The sequence below is a fragment of the Chlorocebus sabaeus genome, chromosome 10 (assembly GCF_047675955.1).
Source record: "Chlorocebus sabaeus isolate Y175 chromosome 10, mChlSab1.0.hap1, whole genome shotgun sequence".
Taxonomy (NCBI): Eukaryota; Metazoa; Chordata; class Mammalia; order Primates; family Cercopithecidae; genus Chlorocebus; species Chlorocebus sabaeus.
The window spans coordinates 127,545,817-127,570,165 of NC_132913.1; the positions used below are offsets into that span (position 1 = coordinate 127,545,817).

The 24,349-nt window shown below is 46.5% G+C and overlaps 3 protein-coding genes across 4 annotated transcripts in view; all 3 read right to left on the reverse strand.

Annotated features, from left to right (window-relative positions):
• The window catches only part of NDUFA10 (NADH:ubiquinone oxidoreductase subunit A10), a 64,953-nt gene extending 61,731 nt beyond the window's left edge, over positions 1-3,222 (reverse strand). The window contains exon 1 of one of the 2 annotated variants that reach the window (XM_007966876.3): positions 2,780-3,222. In XM_007966876.3, the coding sequence (XP_007965067.1) occupies positions 2,780-2,854 (75 nt within the window). In that variant the 5' untranslated portion in view covers positions 2,855-3,222. The remainder of the gene's footprint in view (positions 1-2,779) is intronic. The other variant, XM_007966877.3, reaches the window with a different exon arrangement.
• A 4,336-nt stretch (positions 3,223-7,558) lies between these two features.
• Positions 7,559-8,591, reverse strand: OR6B2 (olfactory receptor family 6 subfamily B member 2). Its single transcript, XM_007966878.3, has one exon. The coding sequence runs from the start codon at positions 8,495-8,497 to the stop codon at positions 7,559-7,561; it is 939 nt and encodes a 312-aa protein (XP_007965069.3). The 5' UTR covers positions 8,498-8,591.
• Positions 8,592-17,235: 8,644 nt separating this feature from the next.
• LOC103218206 (olfactory receptor 6B3) lies at positions 17,236-24,118 on the reverse strand. The gene is made up of 2 exons (XM_007966881.3): positions 19,591-24,118; positions 17,236-18,728 (listed from the first exon to the last, which is right to left on the reverse strand). The coding sequence occupies exon 2, from the start codon at positions 18,701-18,703 to the stop codon at positions 17,777-17,779; it is 927 nt and encodes a 308-aa protein (XP_007965072.3). The 5' UTR covers positions 18,704-18,728; positions 19,591-24,118; the 3' UTR covers positions 17,236-17,776.
• Positions 24,119-24,349: the final 231 nt, after the last annotated feature.

Genomic DNA, 24,349 nt, shown 5'->3' on the forward strand with positions numbered 1-24,349 from the left:
CTCTTGGTGATAAAAATGCCAACATCTACATCTTTATTGCCTATTAATTTGTTTAATTAGCTGTCTATCCCCCACCACTCTGTACATGCAAGTTTCATTAAGGGCAGATATATTGTCTGTTTGTTCACTGCTAAATCCTCAGGCCCTGGAACAGTGTCTGAAATTTTTATTAAATATGTTTACTATGTTCAATAAAAATTGGAGGGAGGGAGGGAAGGGTGGATGGATGGATGCGTGGATGGATGGACAGACAGACGGACAGACGGATGGAAGGAAGAAAGACAGGGATGGAGGGGAGCTCGGGAATGAAGGGAAGGGAATAAAAAACATTTCTCTAATACAAACTTCTGTCCCCAGCTCCTGACCTAGTTACCCCACTGCCTATTAAACAGCTCCACCTAGATGTCCTGAAGGCACCTGAAGGTAACAGAGCTAAGGTGAAAAGCCCCCAAATCTGCTTTCCCTCACAGCAGGGAATACCCACTACCTAACAAGCAAAAGAGAACAAATTTGAGCGACACCTTTCTCCTTCCTTCAACTGCAGAATTACACACATAATCCTAACTCTTCAAACTCTCTGGACACTGTATCACCTCCCTATGCTATGTGCTGACTCTGTAGACATCCTCACACCTCTCATCTATAAGGCAAAGGCCTGCTTCAACTCCTGTCTCCAGCATCCCAATTTATTCTCCACGCTAAAGCCAAAACAATCCTTCCAAAAAAAGAAAAGAAACATAACCAAAAGTCAAACAAACTGAAAGAGTTCAACATGTATGATGGGATAATAGCCTTACTATATACAGAGATTGTACGGCACAATAAGCAAAACAAAGAATAAAAACACATAGCTTATTTTAAAATTACAAAATACAGCTAAAAACCACATGAAAAAGTGGTCAATCTTGCTACAGAAAAAACAAAAGACTATCAACAAGAGACATTAGTTTTTCATGTATCAAAATGAGAAATAATTTTTAAAATGATTACAGAGTTAGGACAAGACAATGAGTACCATCCTAAACTGCTAATGGTAATGAAACCTAGAGGACACTGGGTCTACAGCATTAGGAATCCATTAAAAGGCTATATACATAAGACTGACCTATAAGGATGCTCAATGAAGTATGATATGGAACATCAAAAATGCAAATAGAAACCCTTAAATGTCCGACAACGGAGGAATAGTTAAAAAAATTTAAGGCATATCCATATTATGGAATACTAAGTACTCAAGAAAATATAAAAATATTAAAATACTTCTTTGTGAAATTTAAATAAAACAGGAGAATATAAAATATCAAGATATTTTTCGATCTTGATTTATCTGATAACTGAAGAGTAAGGAAGAAACAAGTTACAAAACAACGCAGAGCAGACAACCCAATTTAAAAATGGGCAAAAGATGTGAACACCTCTCGCAAATGAAATTAACTCAGATAGCAAACTAGCATATGAAAAGATGCTGAACACTGTATGTCATGAGATACTCCAAAGTTAAAACAAGATACCACTACGCATCTATCAGAATGGATAGCAATCCAAAGTAACCGACGGCCCTGCATGCTGGCGAGCATGCAGAGCAACAAGGAGAGCCTTCACTGCTGGTGGGAGTCAAATGGCACAGTCACACTGGAAGATGGCTTGGCACCTGCTTAGAAAACTCATCTTGCTACATGATCCGGTAATCACTCTTCCAGGTATTACCCAACTGATATACAAATCTATTTCCAAAAACAATCTGCACATACATGATTACAGCAGCTTTATTCATAATTGCCAAAAACTTGAAGCAACCAAGATGCCCTTCAATTGTGGAATGGATTAACTGAAGTACATCCATGCCATGAGATATTATTCAGTGATTAAAAAGAAATGAGTTATCAAGCCACGAGGATGTAAGTGAATCTTACACAGATACTTCCAAGTATACAAGGCGTCTGAAAAGGCAATATATTGTATAATTCTAATTATATGACATTCCACAAAAGGCAACTATGGAAATGGTAATGGTATCTGTGGTTGTCAGGGGTTCGAGGAAAAGAAGGGTTTAACAGGTAAAGCAGAGGCGAATGTTTTAAGGCAGGGAAGCTACTCTGTATGAACCTATAACGGTGGAGACAAGCCATCATACACTTGTCACAACCCATAGAACCTTACAGCACAAAGAAAAAATCCATAGAACCTTATAGCACAAAGAATGTATGCAATGTATGCACATTTTTGAAAACTCATTAGGTAGAAGAATCCCAGGATGTAAAGCAGAATACGACAAAGCAATCCAACTGTGTTACAAATGTATGAAACAATTTCACTGAAGAAGGCGGGGGCAAAGTGCTAAGCAATGAGTAGTCAGTAAGAGTGAAGGCAGAAGGAAGAGAACACAAGCACTGGACTCCGTTTCTGCTCAACATCGCATCACCCCAGCACCTAGCAGGGCCCGACCTTTAAATGGCTCTTGACAGGGCTGCTACGTGAATTATCGAATGACAAGCGCGCGTGCCCCCGGCCTGCCACCTGCACACTGGCCTCCCGCATCAGGGCAGCCTCCGGGCGGATCACCTCCGCGCTCCAGCGTTTTGCTTAAAGCTGAGATAAAATGGCCTGCAGAAGCTCGTGGCTCCCCTGAGGTCTGTCCACGACCAAAGACCAAACAATTCCGGAGGCCGGAGGGGTCCCCCAAACCCACCCCGAGAGCGACCCTGGGAGCCGCCGCCAGAGGCCGGGTGAGATGTGGAACTGCCCCCCTCCTCCACCCCGCCGGCCGCCGCCCGCTCACCACGCGCTGGGCGCCCGCCGCCAGGACCCGGGCGGACGCGGACGTCGGGGCCAGTTTCAGGAGCCGGAAGGCCATGGCTACCCCGTCAGCTCAGGCTCAAGGACCCAAGGGGACGCGGTCGCGACGGGGCCCTTTCCCGCGGCAGGCGCGCTGCCGTGACGTCACGGCTGGGGTGCCCGCGGCGCCTGTCGGGAACCTTCTAGCGGCGCGTCGGGGCGGTGCTGCGCCGAGGCCCTCGGGGGCTTCCGCGGAGATCGCCAGCGCGCTGCCAGGGTGCTGCGGGTTGGGCTGAGAGCTGAGAGGCGGGGGTTGGAGGTGAGGGTGGGGGCAGCAAGCTCGCTGCCCGGCCCCTGCCTAGGTTCTGAGTTGCTGCAGTGTCGGGAGAGCTGAGGCAGCCCCGGGCGTGGAGCGACCTCTGCGTCTCGTCCCAGGGTCCTGTGCTCCCCGCGTCCCAGAATCCTCCAGGCGCGGTGTGGACGTCAAAGCGACCTCCTAGAGAACGTTCCTAGCCCTCAGAACGTTCTAGCTGCGGAGGGAAAAGGGGAAAGGGGGTCGAGGAGCGGAGGGACGGGGTGGAACCTCTGCCGCGGGGCGCCAGTCCGGGACGGGGACCTGGCAAGGACGGCCTGGGTCGCCTCTGGAGCTGAAGGCTAAGTGGTCTCATCCAGGGGACCCGCTGTGAACACATTGAATAGAGTAGAAAACAAACGGAAAAGCACACGCTCCAAGTCCATCTCTTAAACCTGTGCTCCCGTCAGGACCTGGGCTCTGGGCTCCACGTAGGAACCTTGCGTGTGAGGTTTCCTTCCAAGTACGCCTCCTGTTTGGAAGGGTTTTTATGATCTTTTGTGTTCCTCGGACTTTTTGTTCTTAACCCCTTAAATATTCTTTAACTTTGTTTTCAACTTTTCAGAAATGATCATGCGATTGTAAAACAGTGGGAATGCGGCTGTGTAAACTAAGACCGGTTCCATGGATGTTTCCATAATTGAAGAATTGCTTTTTGTCAGAAATACGGATTCCCCGTCCCCAATGCAGGGGGGCCTGGTTTTCAGATCCTGGAGGGACCCTGAAATCCATTTAACAATCTTCCAACTAATTCTGATGCAAATAGTCCACATGAGAGAAATACTGGTCTAGACTATGTTTTCCGTGAGCAGGGACGACGTCCACATCCTTCGCTGTGCCCCCAGCCCCATGCAAAGCTCCTGACACATCACATATGCCACAAAGAAAGTTGTATGAACACACATACAACTGAAGGGTGTAACCAGACAGCCCTGAATCCTCCAGCCCCACTGAGTCACAGCTTATAATCTTCAAATAGAAGGACTCAAGGCCTCCCTCCACATCTCCATATCTCTAGAAAGCCCAGCATCTTTTTCGGTGTTTCTGAGAATTCTGGGAAATGAATGGGGGATGGGGGGGCGTTTTCAGATTTTTCTCATCTCGATCATTGTCCGTCCTAGCCACATCTCGCCTCCGGTGGTCCAGTTGTCTTTCCCAGCTTTACCCCAGGTGAAGACACGCCTTTATCTTATTTTCTAAGGCAAGATTCTAGTGTTTCACCTTTTACTGATGGTATAAGAAAAGGAGAGAGATCACCATAGGAAACAATATAAAAGTAAATAATTACCGGACGTCGCTGTCCTAAAGCTTCTTTTGAACATTTGGTATTATTTATTACCTACCATTATATTTTGGAAATTGTCTCCCCGTGTCAGGCACTTCTCACACTGCCTTCTCGCTGGACATACTCATCGGGAGCTGGATTCCAGGGCCTCAGGACTGAAGGAGATAAAATCCATGGAGGCGGGGCTTCTGATTGATGGTGCCTGACTCACCTGGTGGTGGTGGAGGGCTCGTCAATCCAGAGGAACAAGGAGCCCCGCTGGGCAGCAAATCCTACACCCAGCAAAACCATTCTTTGGTGGGTAGGGGGATGAGAGAAACGAAGGCATTCTCAGGTGATGAAAAATCTAAGAGACTTTGTTTCCAGTGAACTCTTCCCCCCTTTAAAGTTTGGCTAAAGGAAGCTTTCAAACAGAAAATAACACAAGAACGCTGGGGCCTTCAGAAGAAAAGAAGAACAACAGAATAGGTAAAACAGAAAAATATAGTAAACGATCCCTCACTGAGTTTTTAAAATTATATTTGGTGGTTAAAACAAAAATCATAACATCGTCGATGTAGTGCTTACTGCACATACAGGAAATACGACCATCACTATATAAAAAATGGGGAGGGTAAAAGCACCTACATGAAAGAATTCTGTGATACTCCCCTTGAAGCAGTAAAACATCCACGCAAATAGGTTGTGAGAAGTTACATCTGCGTGCTGTGATACCTAGAGCAACCACTACAAAAACTATACCTAATGATATTTCCCAAGACATTATCAGTAAATCAAGATTGAATTCTAAAAAAATGTACTGTATTCATTGGAAGGTTAAAAAAAAAAAAAAAAGGCAAAGGAAACAAGACAAAACACAGCAGACATGAGCCCTAATCTGTTAATTATTTGATAACCTGAACAGTCCTGTACCCATTAAAGAAGCTGAATCTGTAATTTTAACACACAACCCACTTCCCACCCCCCGCCAGAGAAGATTCCCGGTTCCAGATAATCTCACTGGAGAATTGTAGCAAATGTTTAAACAACTTTATACAATCTTCTCCAGAAAACAGAAGAGGCTTTTCAACTTGTTTTATGATACCAAAACCATACAAAGACAGGATAAAAATAACTTCAAACCCCAATAGACTACTATCTCTCACAAACATAGACACAAAAATCGTTAACAAAATGTTAGCAAATTGAATCTAACACTATATGAAATGAATAATACACCACAACCCAAGGTGATTTATTCAAAAGATGCAAGGCTAATCTGGTATTTGAAAATCAATCAATGTAATACACCTTATCATCAGGTGAAAGAAAAAATCTATGACCAGATTGCCTGATGCAGTTTTTTGCATCACTTGACGAAACTAAATACTCATTTATGGTAAAAACAAAAACTGCTCTCAGCAAATAAAACTGCTCTCAGCAAATAAGGACAAAACTAAATATTTATGGTAAAAACAAAAACTGCTCTCAGCAAATAAAACTGCCGTCAGCAAATAAGGACAAAACTAAATACTCATTTGTGGTAAAAACAAAAACTGCTCTCAGCAAACTGCTTCAGCTTGATAAGCACATGCACGAAAACTGCATCATTGTACGTAATCATGAAAGACTGAGTGCTTGCCTTCTAAGTAGGAAACAAGGCAAGGATTTCTGCTCTGCCCACTCTTATTCAACAGAGCACTGGAAGTTCTGGTAATAGGCCATGCAATAAGGCAAGAAATAAAATTCATACAGATCAGAAAGGAAGAAATAAAACTCTACTTTTAGTTGACATGACTGTTCACATAGAAAACCCAAAGGAATCTACAAACAATTCCTAGAACTAACGAGTGAGCGCAGCAAGTTTGCAGACTGAAACGTCAACATGTGAAAATCAACTGCATCCTATATACTAAGAACGAACAGACGGAAACTGAAATAAAAGATGGAATACCATTTGCAGTTGCTTCAAAGAAAATATAATATTTAGGTCTAAATCCAGCAACACATACACAGAATCTGCATACTAAAAAGTACAAAACACGGATTAAAACAATGAAGAAGACCTCAGTGATTGGAGGGGCTTACGATGTTCACGGATTGAAAGACTCAACAGAGTCATGAAGTCAGTTCTTCCCAAATTGATTTTTAGGTTTAATGGAATTTCTAGCAAAATCTCAGCAAGGTTTTCTTGTAGACATAGACTGGCTTACTATAAAATTTATATAAAAATGTAAAGGCCCTACAATTGTCACAAGAATTTTGAAACAGAGTAACAAAGTGGAAGGAGTCATTCTTCCAGTGTTAAGATTTACTACATAATCATATCAATCAAGACTGTGTAGTGTGGACGGAGGGTGTGACATTGATAGATACAGAGATCAATTTAACAGAACAGAGGATCCAGAAATAAGCCAGCACAAATATTCTCAACTGACACAGTAGCGCACCACATAACGACATTTGGTGAATGATGAACCCAACAGCATATAAGATGGTGGTCCCATAAGATTATGATACTATATTTTTACTTACCTTTTCTATATTTAGATACATAAATTGTGGCCAAGCACAGTGGCGCATGCTTGCTGGGAAAGGCAGGACAGGGTTTCTCCCAGCATAATGTATTATGTATACATAATACATAATACAGTATATGCATTATTCCAGTATATGTATGATCCAGTATAAATGTATTATGCTTTATGTACTATGCAGTATAAATGTATTGTGAATTATGAATATTGGACAGCCATGAGAATGCATGAATTACTGTTACATGCAAAAACATCAAGGATTCGGGCAGGCAGCACAGTGAATGAAAGAAGCTGAACATAACAGGGTGCATACTTTATGCATAAACCCTTCAAAAACACCAATGCTAGCATCCGGTTTTGGAAGTCAGGATAGTGCTTCTCGTGGAGGAGGGATAATGACTGGGAGAGGGCATGAAGGCAGCTTCTAGTTCTTGATCTAATTCTTGATCTGGGAGCTGGTTCCATGAGCACGGTCCTTTTGTGATAACATATGTAGACGAAGGCTTATTACTTGTGCACAGTTCTGTAGGTTTGTTAAATTTCACTTAAAAATTAATTCAAAGAGCACAAAGTGCCGTATACAATGTTGTTTCATCAGTACAGATTTTTACCCTAGGACATTTAGTTGTCTTAGTATGAAGTTTGACCCAAGCCCAAGGCCTTTTTCAATTCGTCCTTAAATTCCTTGTTCCTCAGGCAGTAGATCAACGGGTTAATTATTGGCGTGACAACAGTGTACACGGCAGAGATGAGCTTGTTGGAGCTCCGGGAATCAATGGCTTGGGGCCGGACATACGTGAAAATCATAGCCATGTAGAAGATGGTGACCACGGTGAGGTGAGAGGCGCAGGTGGAGAAGGCTCTCCAGCGGCCGGTGGCCGAGGTGATGCGCAGGACAGCCAGGGTGATGTGCCCATATGACAGCACGGTGGCCAGGAGCGGAAACACCAGGATGATGAAGGCCAGGATGAAATCCACCAGCTCCGCAGTGGAGAAGTCCGTGCAGGCCAGCTTGAGGATAGGGGAAATGTCACAAAAGAAGTGGTTCAAGATGTTGGAGCCACAGAACGTGACGCTGGAGATAAAATAGACCTTGATCATGGAGATGGTGAAGCCGCTCACGAAGGAGAAGCCCACCAGCTGGAGGCACAGCCCCGGGGTCACGAGGACGTGGTAGTGCAGCGGGTGGCAGATGGCCACGTAGCGGTCATAGGCCATGGAGGCCAGAAGCACACACTCGGTGCACACCAGGGAGCTGAAGAAGTAGAGCTGCGTCATGCACCCCACGAAAGAGATGCGTGTCCGCTGGAGGAGGAAACCCTCCAGCATCTTGGGGGTGATGTCAGACACGTACCAGATCTCCAGGAAAGACATGGAGCTCAGAAAGTAGTACATGGGCCTGTGGAGGGAGGCGCTGCTCCAGACAGTCAGGACGATGGCCAGGTTCTCCACCAGGACAAAGAGGTAAGTGAGCAGGAAGAGGAGGAAGAGCAGGTACTGCAGCCCCAGGGCCGTGGGGAAGCCCACCAGGATGAAGGTGCTGACCTTGGTGACATTCTCCCCGCTCATGCCTCTGTGCTTGGGAGCTGTGGGCCTGCAAAACAGCAAAGAGCAAGAGGAAAGGGCTGCAGGGCAGCTGGGGCACAGAGAGAATGGAGCTGGACTTGGATGGGGAGTTTGGGTACAAAGAGAGGCCACACGGTTCCTGAGAACACCAGGGGAGAGCAGTGATCTGCTGAGCCTCTGAGTTTTAAAGTAGAAAACTTCTGTGTGCTTGCATTTAGATATAACCATGAAGTAGGAATGAGGAAGAGAATATGCTGAGGAACAGAGCCGGGCAGCTCCTGGGTGGGTGAAACCCAAACCTCTGCGTCTAGGGGCACTACCAGTCCACACATGCTCGGGACAGCTCTCAGAATCCAAGTGGGCATGGACACAGAGCTGACCCTCCTTAGGGTCCTTCACCTGAGGGTTCCTGCAAGTCACAGCAGCAACCTTGGACCGAGGTGAGGGGCTATCAGCCTACCAGGGCAGGACCCCAAACTGGGCTAACCAGCCAGAGGAATGCAGGGAGGGCTCCCAGGAGAGGGCTGCCTGGCTCTCGGGGACCTGGTCCACAGGCGAGGGAGAGAGAGGGTAGCCGCAGCCCCTTGCCCCACAGGGCACCTGGTGGTTGCTTCACTGGCAGTCTAGGTAGTTGAATGGCAGACTTCCACCAGCTCACAGCTGGGGAGAGTGACCCCAGGTTTCTGGCCCAGAATGCTGAAAATTGATAAGAAGACTAGGAGAGGGCCAGGTGGGTACCGAATAATCGGGAGGCTGTGCTGGGGAAGTGTGGTGCGCAGCACTTCCTGGAGAGCCTCACGGTGACATGTAGGGGGTTGGCTATACGAGTCTGGAGTTCATGGATGAGTTCCAGGCTGAAAAACGAAATTCTAGAAAGGAATTGCCCAGGGACAGGTTTATACTCGGAAACGCGCCCGTACTCCTGCTGTCTAGGGTGAGCATTCTATGGGAACCCAAGATCACCCACTGGGGCGTCATGGCCATTCCCTGCCTTAAAATGCCAGCATGCAGTCCAGAGTTTAGGATCAATTTCACAAGCATTTGCTACTCACTCCAGTCACTGCCTACTATCTCCCCAAAACAAAAGCAATAAGAACCCCTGCTGTTAAAGGGATCTCCAGATATGAGTCTGAATGCTGCCTCTTTAGACCCCATCCAGGGTGGTGACTGTGTGCTTTTCCCAGCTAAGTGGCCACAGAGGGCTTTAAAGTCCACAAGGAGGAAAGTTGGGGGCCACAGAAGCTCCTTGGAAGGCCAGCGGCCCCCACCTGTCAAATGGGTTTGCTGGGGAGAGCTGGCGGTGGGGGTAGCGAGCTTTGGTTCTTATGCTTTTAACCCAGGACAGTGGAGGCCCCTATAGATTTCTCTTGATTTGGATAGTGGTAACTGATCTTTAATGGGTTGGCTAGTTAATACCAGATTGATTCGTTAAATCGAAACTGTGTTACTTGACAAATTCAGGGCCCTTTACAACACACTCTCTCCATCCCCTGAATTTTAGACAATGGCTGCATTTGGTTTTAAATAAACTTTTTATTTTGGAATCATTTCAGATTTTCAGAAAAGTTACAAAGAGAGTGCAGAGAGCCCCGGGAGCCCCTGCATTCGGCTTCCTCCTACATGAGGAGGGTTTGTTCATCAAAGTAAGGGATTGACATTGATATTACAGTGGACTGAACTCCAGACTTTGGCGTTCATCTTTTTTTCCTCAAATGCCCATTTCTGTTCCAGGGTCCCCCATGGCTACGGGCATGGCTGCCTTTTTAACTTGGCTGTGCCTCCCTGGTTTCTGTAGACAGACTGAAAGGCCAAGCGGATGCTGCTGAGGGAGGCTGGCATCCTCTCATCGTAAACAAAGTTCTCCAATGTGTTACAAAGACTGTTTTTGCCCAGTCACAAATTCAAACCTAGGTCTCCAATCTGAGAGAGGAAAGTGAAGCTATCCATGCCACAGAGCAGACGTATTTTGGGGTGGTCCATGAGACAGGTACTGCGGTAGCTCCTCCCGGCTGCACCTACCATCAGCCTGCAGCCATTTACTCTGATGCCTTCCCTGATGCCTGGCAGAGCCACCTAGAACCAATCCTCATCAACGATGAGTGAGCAGATGCTCTCTGCCCCATTCAGCCACCTGAGGCTGCTGGCTAATTCTGGGTGAGATGTTAGACATCAGGGCATAACCCGATGCCTATGAATATGTGCTCAGCACAGTACTCAAAAATGCAAGGGCCACTTATGGAGCATCCATGAGCCATCCTTCTTGGTGCTGGCCATGAGACTGCAGAGGAGAGTCCCTGCCCCAGATTGTATGTGGGGGGCATGTGGAGTGGGGAGTGTCAATCACACACAAAAACGAAGAGCTCTCTCCCCAAGCAAGGAATACATCGTACCCTAAAATCACAGCAAAATGAGCCCATCAGCAACTTGGAAACTGCTGGATCCTACCTGGCCTGTCGGGAAGCCTTACCGCAAATGGCTGCAGCTGCCTGCAGGAGTGAAGAGTGGCTTCTGCCTGTGTCCAGCAACTCCCAGGCTGGCCACAGTGACCAGACAAGCCTTGAACGTGCTCTTGAGAAGTGGGCTGCCTGAGGCACTGGGGAGACACCACTGTGGCTTTTTCTGATGAGCACAGGGACTCCAGGGTCCAATTATCCCCCTGCTGATGGAAAGGCCCACACTGCCAATTAGGTGAGCCGGTGCCTCTGGGGCCAGGCTGGCCCTGCTTGACTGAGGGCATCCAAGCAGAGGCTGTTGAGCTGCTCCTGGCCCCCGTTTGGGCCCTTCACCCTCCCAGTGGCTATCTCCCACACTCCCTACTGAAGGCGCTGCTGTCCATGGGTCACCCTTGTTCCTGTGCAGCCTGCACCCTCTGAGAGAAGGATTTGTCCCACCTGACTTCTGTTTCTTCTCTGGTCCAGTTCTTCTGACCTCCCCTGTTCTCTCCACTCTAATTCCATGGCCCCAGGCGCTCCTCAAGTAGGCTGGCTCCTGCCACCCCACTTGGGGCTTTGGGACTTACTGTGCCCTCTGGAATATTCTCCCTCTGCATCAGCCCGCCCCCTGCCTCACTTCCTACGATCCCACACCCAGCCAGGACATTCCTTTTTCCTCTCCTGCCAGATGAGTCAGCTTGGGCTGCCAGGGGAGAAACCCTGCCGGCCTCTCCCAGCTTCTGGGGGCTCCTGGCTTCAGGGTCTGTGGCACCAACACTTCGATCTCTGCATCTCAGGTCATGTCACCTCCCCATGGTCTGTGTGTCAGATCTCTTCTGTGTGTCTCCTTGAGTGTGTGTGTTTATTTTCAAATTTATGCATAATAGATGCATATTTTTGGAGTACATACGATTGAATGCAATTATAATTTGTAAATATCAAATCAGTATAAATGGGCTATTCATCACCTTAAATATTTGTCTTTTCTTTATACCAGAAACATTCAAATTATGGCTATTTTGATATATGCAATAGATTACTGAAAACTATAGTCGCCTTACTGATCTCTAACCTCAGTCTTATTTCTTCTATCAAACTATATATCTGCATCCATTAATCAACCTCGCTTCACCCCAGTCCCCCGTACCCTTCCTAGCCTCTCATAACTACCGATCTACTATTTCCATGAGATCCACTTTTTAAGCTCCCACATATGAGTGAGAACATGCGATATGTGTCTTTGTGCCTGGCTTATGTCACTTAACATAATGACATCCAGTTCCTGCAACTAACAAGATTTCATTCTTTTTTATGGCTGAATAATATTCCACTACATATAGTACCACTTTTTATCCATTCATTCATTCAGATGGACACTTAGGTTGATTCCATATTTTGGTTATTGTGAATAGTGCTGCAGTAAACATGGGAGTGCAGATATTTCTTCAGTGTATTGATTTCCTTTCTTTTGGATATATGTACAGTAGTGGAAATGTTGGATTATATGGTAGTTCTGTTTTTAGTTTGTTGAGAAACCTCCATACTGTTGCCTACAATGGCTGTACTAATTTACATTCTCATCAACAATGAATGAGGGTTCTCCTTTCTCTACATTCTCACCAAAAACTATTATTCCCTGTCTTTTTAAAAAATAAAAGCCATTTTAAATGGGATGAGATGGCATCTCACTGTGGTTTTGATTCACATTTCTGTGATTATTAGTGATGTTGAGCATTTTTTTTACATACCTGTTTGCCATTTGTATGTATGCTTTTGAGAAATATCTATTCAGATATTTTACCCATTTTTAAATGAGATCATTTGGGTTTTTTGCTTTTTTTTTTTTTTTTTTTTTGCCATTGAGTTATTTGAGTTCCTTATATATTCTGGTTATTAATCCCTTGTCAGATAGGTAGTTTGTAATTATTTTCTGTGGGTTGCCTTTTCACTCTGTTGCTTGTTTCCTTTGTTGTGTAGAAACTTTTTAGTTTGATGTAATCCTGTTTGTCTGTTTTTGCTTTGGTTGCCTGTTCTTTTGAGGTCTTACACAAAATCATTCTTTGCCCAGATCAATGTCCTGGAGTGTTTCTGCAATGTTTTCTTCTAGTGATTTTATAGTTTTGAGTCTTATATTTAAGTATTTAATCCATTTGGATTGAATTTTCTTATGTGGTGAGAGATGGGGGTCTAGTTTCATTCTTCTGCACATGGATATCCAGTTTTCCCAGCACCATTTATTGACGAATCTATCCTTTCCTCATCATATGTCCTTGGCACCTTTGTTGAAAATGAGTTCACTGTAAATGTGTGGATTATATCTGGGTTCTCTGTCCTGTTCCATTGGTCTATGTGTCTGTTTCTATGCTAGTAACATGCTGGTTTGGTTACTGTAGCTTTGTAGTATAATTGGAAGTCAGGTGGTATGCCTGCCATGCCTGGGAACTCTTGGGTCCTGATCCGCCTGCCATGCCTGGGAGCTCCTGGGGCTCTGATCTGCCTGTCACGCAGGCTCTTATGAGGACACTTGTCACTGCATTCAGGGCCCACCTGGTTAATCCACACTGATCTCCCTATCTCCAGATCCTTAATTTAGTTACATCTGCAAAGACCCTTTTTCCAAATAAAGTTATATTCACAGGTTCCAGAGATTTGACATAGACCTATATTTTGGGGCCATTTTTCAGCTGACTAGAGCTGATGTATTTTTTTTTTCCTTAGCATGTATCCCTGAATACCATTCGAGTATTTTACCTATTTATTTTGTGTATTTCTCTGTCATCTAATAGAATGTAAAGTGTATGAGGGCTGAGATTTTTGTCAATGTTGTTCATCGTTTACCTTGAGTGTCTGGCACATAGTAGGTGCTTGGATGAATAAATGAGTAAATGAATGAATGACTCAGTTAGTTGTGACCAGAGAAGGGTGTGGACAGAGGATATGGAGTAATTTAACTGGAGACAAACCATGTCCTGACCCAGCTGCCTGGGATGGAAAATCGGCTCTCCACAGCCCCGAGAACGGCACCAGTAGCATCGCTCTGAGCCTGTTTGGCTGGCTACCCAGCCTAGTGCCCTTCCTCCAAACAAGGCAGGGACATGGGCTGTGACCCAGCCGGCCAAGTAGGGGTGGAGACCCAGATGATCAATTGCACACAAAGGAGGCAAACTCAAGGTCATGACACCCAGGAGGCCCAGGAGGGAGGTCCTGACTGTGGGTGGCAGGAAGTCTCGGCACTCACTCTGTACCAACTTAGAGGGGGCCAGAGAAGGACAGTGGACTCTGGAAAGGACATGAGCTGGAGGTAGACAGTCAGTGGACAGTGGTGCTTCTGTACAACAACATGGGTGTCAAGCATGGGGTTGGCAGATGTGAAAGTGACAAATGGGTTTTAATGGGGTGGACACGAGCTCTGCAAACAGATCCAAACTCAGTCAGAATGAGTACAGAGGAGGAAAAGCAACTTTTCCATAACTCAGATACAGATACAGGCAGATTTTAGACCTTCATCATTTCCCGGTGGTGGACGTACAGTGGTGGTTGAAGCACCACTGTGCAACCTTCCTGCCCAGACAGCTGCTCCAAGCCAGCTGGGTTCCCAGGGGTCTGAGTGGCCCTCCTCCCAGAGGATAAGAACAAACCTGGCCACCTGGGAGCCGGCAGGGAACTGGCTGGTACAGACGAGGATGGGCTTCAGGGTTCTGTGCAGTCTGAGGATGCTGCGATCAACTGTGAAACAGTTTCTGTATTAAAACCAGACTCACAAGGTCAATTCTAGAGTGGGATGAAACTTACAGTATGAGCTGAAGAAGGTTTTCTTGGTTGTCTCTGGCTCAAAAATGTGCAGAGGACTGGATGGATGCCAGAGTTGATTAAGATAGATTTAGTAAGAGCTTATTAGAAAGTACGTGTTTGAAACAAGAAGACAGGTGTTGAAGGTGGCCCTGGCAGACAGCAGCAAGGAGAGGGATGGTAGGAAGACATCGCCCTGCTGTGAGCAGCCCACCAGGCAAGAGCTGTGGCTGAAGAAGCATGGATGAAGAGACGTGGATGAAGAGGCATGGATGAAGGGCCGTGGATGGAGAGACGTGGATGAAGGGCCGTGGATGAAGAGGCGTGGATAAAGGACCGTGGATGAAGAGATGTGGATGAAGGAACGTGGACAAAGAGCCGTGGATTAAGAGAGATGGATGAAGGGCCATAGGTGAAGAGCTGTGGATGAGGGGCCGTGGGTGAAGAGCCGTGGATGAGCCATGGGTGAAGAGCTGTTGATGAAAAGTTATGAACAAAAAGCCGTGGATGAAGGGCTGTGGATGAGAGCCGTGGATTAAGAGACATGGATGAAGGGCCATAGGTGAAGAACTGTGGATGAGGGGCCGTGGGTGAAGATGAAAAGTTATGAATGAAAAGCCATGGATGAAGGACTGTGGATGAAGAGCTGTGGATGAGCCATGGGTGAAGAGCTGTTGATGAAAAGTTATGAACGAAAAGCCATGGATGAAGGACTGTGGATGAAGAGCCGTGGATGAGCCATGGGTGAAGAGCTGTTGATGAAAAGTTATGAACGAAAAGCCATGGATGAAGGGCTGTGGATGAAGAGCCGTGGATGAACAGGTGTGCATGTGGCCAAGGCACCACCAGCCTTCACTGGGAGCAAGCAAAACCCAAGCCCGACGCCCTCTCCTGCTCACACCCGCTGAGAGGCAGGCTCTAAATTCCTGACCCCAAGTCAGCCTGATCCCTTAAATCAGACCCCATGAAGCCCTCTGCTACCCCATCCTGCCCTCCCATGAAATCCTACATCTCCCTTGGCCTTGGAACAAGTCTTCACCTGGATCTGATTTCTACCCATTTGATAGGAATTACCCGTTTGCCTACTGTAAGATCAGGTGCGACCAGTTCTGACTCCCTGAGGCCCTCTGTGGCAGTTACAGCCCAAACCCGCTCCCTCAGCCCCCAACAGCCTTCGCTCGTCTGCACGTCCTCCTTCAGCTCTGGCATCCACTGGGTCCCCAGCAGATATCTGGATGCACTCCTCAGTTCCTTGTGTTCCCGCTCTAACCCCAAATGCTGATTTGAACACTTACATGGTTCTCAAATGGGCCTGGCCACTGCATCCAGCTCCTGCATCCATTGCTCAACTCAGGGTAGTGCTCATCCCTCACGTGGACAATCCCGGCAGCCTCCTCCACAGCCTCCTTGCCTCCCACGGGGTCCCCTCTACATCTCTCACACACCTGCCAAGTAGCCTGTCCAAGGCAGGAAACTGAACGTACCTCTGCCCCCACCTTAATTGCCAGACGAGTCCATGCTGCCTGCCACACCCGGGAGCTCTCAGGGTCCTGATCAGCCCGCCATGCCTGGGAGCTCTCGGGGTTCTGATCTGCCCGCCACACCTGGGAGCTCTTGTGTCCTGATCTGCCCGCCACGCCTGGGAGCTCTTGGGGCTTTGATCTGCCTGACACGCGGGGAGCTCTCGGGGTCCTGATCTGCCTGCCACACCTGGGAGCTCTCAGGGTCCTGATCCGCCCGCCACACTTGTGAGCTCTCGGGTCCTGATCTGCCTGCCACACCTGGGAGCTCTCGGGGTCCTGATCCGCCCGCCACACTTGTGAGCTCTCGGGTCCTGATCTGCCTGCCACACCTGGGAGCTCTCGGGGTCCTGATCCGGCCGCCACACTTGTGAGCTCTCGGGTCCTGATCTGCCTGCCACACCTGGGAGCTCTCAGGGTCCTGATCTGCCCGCCACACTTGTGAGCTCTCGGGTCCTGATCTGCCCGCCACACCTGGGAGCTCTCAGGGCTCTGATGCTACCCACCATATGTGTGAGCTCTTGGGGCTCTGTCCTCTTCTCGTCTCAGGTCTCCCCCTTGGTGAACACCAGGCTCCCGTGATGCTGCATCTTTGAGCTCTGCACAGCTCCATGCTGCTTCCTGCCTCTGAGGCTTTGCTATCATCGAAATTGAACACCCTTCCTCTTTTCCACCCTTTAAATTGGATAACCTCTATTCTTGTTTTAAGGTGTAAATATCATGCCATCCAGGTGACCCTCTTCTACCCCTCCCTGCAGCCCCCATTTGGGTTTGCTTTATCTCTCCTTGCACTGTGGATCCCCTACACGTCCACCCAGCCCATACCCAGCCTCTGTCTCCTGCATGCCCATTGGGCACTAGACGCTGTGCTGGGCTGCCAGGTCCAACAGCGAACAGGACAGAGGTGGCCCTGCCTGCCTGGGCATCTGCGTGTATTTAGGTTCAATCAGAATCAACTCATGCAATAATAAAACACTTTTTATTTTCTCAGCAGCTGACTGGGCACGGAGTAGGGGTTTATGTAGGAAAAAGGCAGAGGGGGCGTCCATCCAGGACAATCAGAGAACATTCCTTGGGTATAAAACAGAAGGCTATGTGTCCTTACTCTTCCCAGACACATTTTGCTTTGAGGACATGTGGAGCTCATTTTGCCACATGGTTAAACATTTCAGTGCTTTAACACACTGCAATTTATTGGGGACTTTACGATCTCAGATGACCTGGCATGTTTTGCTGCTTTCTGAAATGTGCATGGTCATTTTAAAGGCGAGGAAAATTTATTAAGCTTTACTAAGTACGGCTTATATGCGCATCTATAAAAAGAAGAAAGCACTGGTATTACAACACCAACAACAATACCTATGATATTAACCTCAACCTCAGTTTTTTTCTGGAAAGAGAAAAATGGATGTGGAAGTAATTTTTAAATGAATGCGGTACTACAATAATGCAGACAGTCAAATGGCCTCCACAGAGAGGCTGGCTGTGTATTCCGAGATGAAGTTCCAGAAAGGCAGAAAGCCTGCCCTCTATGGCACAGCTCAAGCCAAGCCGGAGGCTTTTTTCAAGGCATTCTTAAATTCCTTATTCCTCAGGCAGTATATCAAGGGGTTCAAGATGGGGGTGACAACTGTGTACAAAACAGAGATGAGCTTGTTGGAGCTCCGGGAGTCAATGGCCTGGGGCCGGACATACATGAAAAGCAAGGCTGTGTAGAAGATGGTGACCACGGTGAGGTGAGAGGCGCAGGTGGAGAAGGCTCTCCAGCGGCCAGTGGCCAAGGGGATGCGCAGGACAGCCAGGGTGATGTGCCCATATGACAGCACGGTGGCCAGGAGCGGAAACACCAGGATGATGAAGGCCAGGATGAAATCCACCAGCTCCGCAGTGGAGAAGTCCGTGCAGGCCAGCTTGAGGATAGGGGAAATGTCACAAACGAAGTGGTTCAAGACGTTGGAGCCACAGAACGTGACGTTGGAGATAAAATAGACCTTGATCATGGAGATGGTGAAGCCGCTCACGAAGGAGAAGCCCACCAGCTGGAGGCACAGCCCCGGGGTCACGAGGACGTGGTAGCGCAGCGGGTGGCAGATGGCCACGTAGCGGTCGTAGGCCATGGAGGCCAGAAGCACACACTCGGTGCACACCAGGGAGCTGAAGAAGTAGAGCTGCGTCATGCACCCCACGAAAGAGATGCGTGTCCGCTGGAGGAGGAAACCCTCCAGCATCTTGGGGGTGATGTCAGACACGTACCAGATCTCCAGGAAAGACATGGAGCTCAGAAAGTAGTACATGGGCCTGTGGAGGGAGGCGCTGCTCCAGACAGTCAGGACGATGGCCAGGTTCTCCACCAGGACAAAGAGGTAAGTGAGCAGGAAGAGGAGGAAGAGCAGGTACTGCAGCCCCAGGGCCGTGGGGAAGCCCACCAGGATGAAGGTGCTGACCTTGGTGACATTCTCCCCGCTCATGCCTCTGTGCTTGGGAGCTGTGGGCCTGCAAAACATCAACGAGCAAGAGGAAAGGGCTGCAGGGCAGCTGGGGCACAGAGAGAATGGAGCTGGACTTGGATGGGGAGTTTGGGTGCAAAGAGAGACCACACGGCTCCCCAGAGCACCAGTGGGGAACAAAAGCAGCTCCCCACCCTGATGTGTGTTAAGCATTAACCTCTGATGGTATAGATTCTAGGTCTCAGAACCTCTAACACTGGGTCTGGAATACCATCCTGAGTCTGCCACCACCAGTCTCCCTCATCCGTCTCAAAACTGTGTCCTATTTTTCACCATCTGGACTTCTGCAAGGGACCTAATAACCATGAAGGGGGTCCACAGGGTGTCTGGTGTCCTCCAGGTGATGAGCCCAGACTGCCCCAGGCTTCTGAGTGTATTGTTTGAGTCTGATGTGTTCTTTCTAAATTGTTAGATATATGTATGACCTGTCACCTGGTTTTAGGGTTGATTTTACAGGAGGAAGAGACACCATAGCAGGGGTAAGGCCCAGGTCCAAGTTAGCCAGACCCCAGACCCAGGCACACCCACAGCGGCAGCCGGAGCCTCCCAGGCCAAGAAGGGAAAGTGGCCACATCCTTATCCCCGTAGATCTGAGGGGAATATCAGCGAGGGAGAGATTGCAACGCAATCCCAGAAGAGAGAAAACAGATAGCAGCAGAGAGGAGGAAGTCTAGAACATTTTCAAGGGGCCTGTCGCTGAGGGAGGAGCTGTCCACCCACACCTGAGTGTGTATTTTAACATAAATCACAACTGTTAATCCTCACTACAGTCGTGGGAAAAACAAGGCTTACATCTCTATGTTGAGATGGAAAGTCTAAGACTCAAAAAGAAAGGTTCATGGACTTACCCAGGGTCGGAGCAGCACCAGGACACAGACTGGAATCTTCTAACACCAGGGCCACTGCCCTTTCAATGTGGTTTCCACAACAGAAGCAGTGAACTCATGTGGATGTGGGTTAGAACACTTGAATTATAAAGATGTGTAGATACAGTTGTTGGTTGCCCTGTGACACTAACAGGCAATGAAAACAAAAAGTCACAAAACAAATAGTTTTATTCAGAAAAAAAGGCAGAGAAGACCCCTTCAGAAGGAAATACGGGGATATAGGGCATAGGTTGGTTTAACGAACCTAAAGTCAATATTTGAATTAATAAGCAAAAGACTTGGAAGCAACCATATTTTTCATGAATAGGAGGTGGGCTAAGTAAGTTTTGTCACATCCATATTATGAACACTATGTGGTCATTGAAGAAGGGGCAGGTTTGTCTGTCGATATGGAATGGTTTCCAAGGTCTGTAGTTACAGTTTTAAATGTTCGAAACAGCACGGATCGTATGCCTCTGCTCATACAAGTAAAAGTATGTAAATAGGGCAGAAGACCTGTGACGGTCACACAAGGCGGTGGGGACACTTACCGTCCCTGAGGGGGAGAGCAGGATACGGGAACACAGATGGCAGGGAAATGTTTTTATGGCAACCCTTTTTCTGTCTTTCGAATTTTGCTTCACGTGAGTGTATTATTTATTCAAAATAGTGAACCATTACTTATTTGCAAATACTACATTCTCCTTTAAAAAGAAAAGGTTACACACTGGATTAGCAATTCACTAAGTCAACACTTTCCCAGACCATAGTTCTGAATCTATACTGAAAAATATACGTAGATTAAATGGCTGAATGAGCATAAAGTGTATTGTGCAGTATATCATGTGCCTTTAAAATGACAATGGTTTCAGTTATGATATTGCACAGAGTAATGAAAATAGAGGATGGATCAGAAACTGCAGAATAATATCAACAGCAATTTTCTTCCCCAAATAGTACAGAAATTGAAATACAGAAAAGAAAACTGAAAATAAAGATGAAGTAGAACTATATTGATGGCATCTATTAGAGCATGAATAAGTAGGTAAATTATTAAGAATATAAATAAGTAATATGAATTTAACAGATCCTTAAAGAAAACACATAGGAAATGTAGGGAGTTGCTAAAACGCCTGATTCATGTTGGCATGCAGTAGTCATTCCATAAATGGTAGCAAGATTGTGCATAGAAGTTATATGAATGAAATCTAATAAAACAGCTTTCTTTTAAATATACCGATTAAACACAAAATGAACTTAAACCACAGTAGTGTGTGTCGTAGAACTGCATGAAGTGGAGTCCCTGGCCCTTTGCTGACATCCTTTCTTGCACCTGGAATGCCCCCCAGCCCCGTCCCCGCTCTGGCTGCTTCTGCTGTGGCCGTCCTCTGGGCTCCCATCACCCCACACCTACCCCCCTCTCTGCCCTGTCTCTCCTGATTGCACTTGCTGTGTTCATGAGGGAGGAGGGATGTGGGTTGGGTGCAACCGGGCTGTACGACTCATGGAAACTCTCTGTTTGGAAGGTGCTCATGAAGTGCCTCTTGCTGCCCACCCACTGGGCTGCATGCTTCGGAGGACGGGAGCTATGCCTCTCTCACCATGGACCAAGGCACCAAGAGCACTTCCCACCACGCAGTAGAAACTCCACAAGCCGTAGAGGAATGAATGTCGATGGGAAGGTTAAAGGAGTGACAAGGGTCTGCCCAAACTAACATGGTACAGCAAAAGCTGGCAGAGTGGGTGGTGGCACGTGTTTATTTTCACCACCACAACCACCTGCCCCCCTTCTCTCTCCTCTTAGTCTTCAAATCCCAGATCTTTAAAGAAAAAGAGAAATTCCATATAAAATGTAAAACTAGAGGGCTATCCTCATGACACAAAAGCTAGTGAAGAAAGCCGGCCCAGAGCCAAGAGTCTTTGAGGATGTCACCACCCTCCTGCCCATGGGAGGGAAGGTGGCGTCCAGAAAGCCTCATCAGGGTGCCCAGAGAGCTCTGTGGCCCAGGGGACATGGATGGTGGGAGTCCGGATCTCACAGTTCTCTGGGTCAGCGGGGAGGAGGGCTGAGGCCTGGGTGTGAGTGGGGTGTATGGCTGATGGAAGTTGTATTTGGAAGTCCTTTTGTGGCTCCAAACCAGCAAAATTTAAGAAGGGCGGAGGCAACTGGCTGGGCAGCTTGGTGGCTGTAAACAGAGTAAGGATAGCAGCATTATCAGCAGGTACCAGGGAGATCATGGCTAGTTTTGGAACTTCAAGGAAAAAGAACCCTAAAGGCATCCAGCCAGAATAAAATATATATAATTTTGTATATAAAATAGAATATCCGTTGAGTTAGCTTTAGTTTTCATCAAAAACTTAAGAGTCCAGAAAACAGCAGAGAAACCTCTAGAGAGGGCTGGAGGGTACGAAACTCGAATATTGTGTCCAGACCTGGAAGTATTCATGCCTGAGGGTAACAGAGAGGCAGCCTGCACAAGCACCTGATTTGAACGTAGGAGTTTTAAACTCTTCCTCAATATGAAACTCAAAATGTCACAGGTATTAACTTGAGACATAATAACAATCCTTGACCAAGACTTTCACGGCATAAAAACACGGGCAGTGAAGAAAAACACATTCAAACACAGCGTCTGAAGAAAAACACATTCAGACACAGCGTATGCAATTCCAGCAAATGTGTCCAGATAGCTACAAAACAAAATGCAAAGGTCTGTCCCTGTTTATTGAGATAATATATAATGAAAAATAGTAATTGTTTGGGGGAAAAAAAAAAGAGAAACGGACTTAAATACAGTTAAAGCCAGTAACTATATTTAAACCAGTTTCTCTTCTTTTTCCAAACAATTACTGATTATCTAATTGTTTTTCCATGAGGAAAAACTTGGGAGAGGATAAGATTGTAATAAGAAAAAAAAGTGTGTTTTGCTTCATTTTCAGATGAGATAATCAAAAGGCTATGTTTTATTCCTGGAGTTTATTGTTAGAGTAATATGAGTCCTTAAGGATATAGATCCTATAAATCTTGAAAGAACAAAAAAATATAGAAATAAAGGAAATCATAAGAAAGCACCTAAAACTAACTACAACAATGACTGGAGTAAGAAAAAAATCAGTTGTGACAATAAATGTAAGTAGGATAAACTCACCTAGTAAAAGGAAAAAACGCCCAAGTCATAGAAAAAGAATCTATTTTATTAGGTTGGTGCAAACGTAGTTGTGGTAATATGCCAAGATACACAACAAAAAACTTCAACTCGGGTTGAAATGACAACCATAGATTCAGATGTATAATCAAACAAAAAGAAAGCATGATTGCAGAATTAACATTTGATCAAGTAAAATTTCAGACCCCAAATGGTCTGTTTTATTTATAAACCTTTTAGTGAATAATACATCCTCAACACAGAGTCAGCAAAAACCTGACTTTAGTGTCAGAAGAAATAGGGCTGGGCGCAGTGGCTCACGCCTATAATCCCCAGCACTTTGGGAGGCCGAGGCAGGCAGATCACTTGAGGTCAGTAGTTCGAGACTAGCCTGGCCAACATGGTGAAATCCATCTCTACTAAAAATACAAAACTTAGCCTGGCGTCATGGTGGGCACCTGTAATTCCAGCTACTCCAAAGGCTGAGGTATGAGAATCACTTGAACCCTGGAGACGGAGGTTGCAGTGGACGGAGACTGCACCACTGCACTCTAGGCTGGGTGACAGAGCAAGACTCCATCTGAAAGAGACCAAAAAAAAAAGAAGAAGAAGAAGAAGAAGAAATAGACAGAAATAAAGTAGCAGCAGCAGACTCTAGTACATGCCTCTCACTACTTGACAGATCTCAAAGGTAAAAGCAAATTAGAATGCCAAGTATTAGAATTAGAATAATATAATTTTTGAAATGTTGATTTGAGGGATAATAAACTCACAGCCCTGAGAAAACATACACCTTTGTTTAGAAAACGTGGAGAAATCATCTGCAATAGCATCAAAAAATGTTCAATCTCTCTCTAAAGCAGAATCACAGATAACACATTTTCCTAAAAACAATGGCATAAAAATCATTTTTCATGAATTAGAAAAAATTATAGAATTGATTGATAGCAGCAAAAACTTGTTCTGAAGTAGGCTGAGTTGAGGACAGTAAGATGATGGAACTCTAGCTAGTTTAACGAGCAGGAGAATATGAGCATGCAACCCAATTTCAGAGACTATAAAAAGTAAACTGCAGATGGAGGTGCACCAAATGACGGGAAGGGTTGGCGCTATTTACTAAGCACCTCATATGTGTTCTATTCAGTGGTCCTCTTACAGCTTCAGTTTACAGATGACAAGAAAGACTGGGGGCTTAGACGATTATTAAAAGCAATCATGTGGCCGGGCGCGGTGGCTCAAGCCTGTAATCCCAGCACTTTGGGAGGCCGAGACGGGCGGATCACGAGGTCAGGAGATCGAGACCATCCTGGCTAACACGGTGAAACCCCGTCTCTACTAAAAAGTACAAAAAACTAGCCGGGCGAGGTGGCGGGCGCCTGTAGTCCCAGCTACTCCGGAGGCTGAGGCAGGAGAATGGTGGGAACCCGGGAGGCGGAGCTTGCAGTGAGCTGAGATCCAGCCACTGCACTCCAGCCTGGGCGACAGAGCGAAACTCCGCCTCAAAAAAAAAAAAAAAAAAAAAAAAAAAAAAAAAAAAAGCAATCATGTAAGAGTGAATGTTAAAGTCAAGAAAAAGGTCTATTTTTGAGAAAACA

Excerpts from the sequence above, each read along its gene's own strand:
- OR6B2 (XM_007966878.3), bottom strand. The coding sequence starts at position 8,497 with ATGAGCGGGGAGAATGTCACCAAGGTCAGCACCTTCATCCTGGTGGGC.
- LOC103218206 (XM_007966881.3), bottom strand. The coding sequence starts at position 18,703 with ATGAGCGGGGAGAATGTCACCAAGGTCAGCACCTTCATCCTGGTGGGC.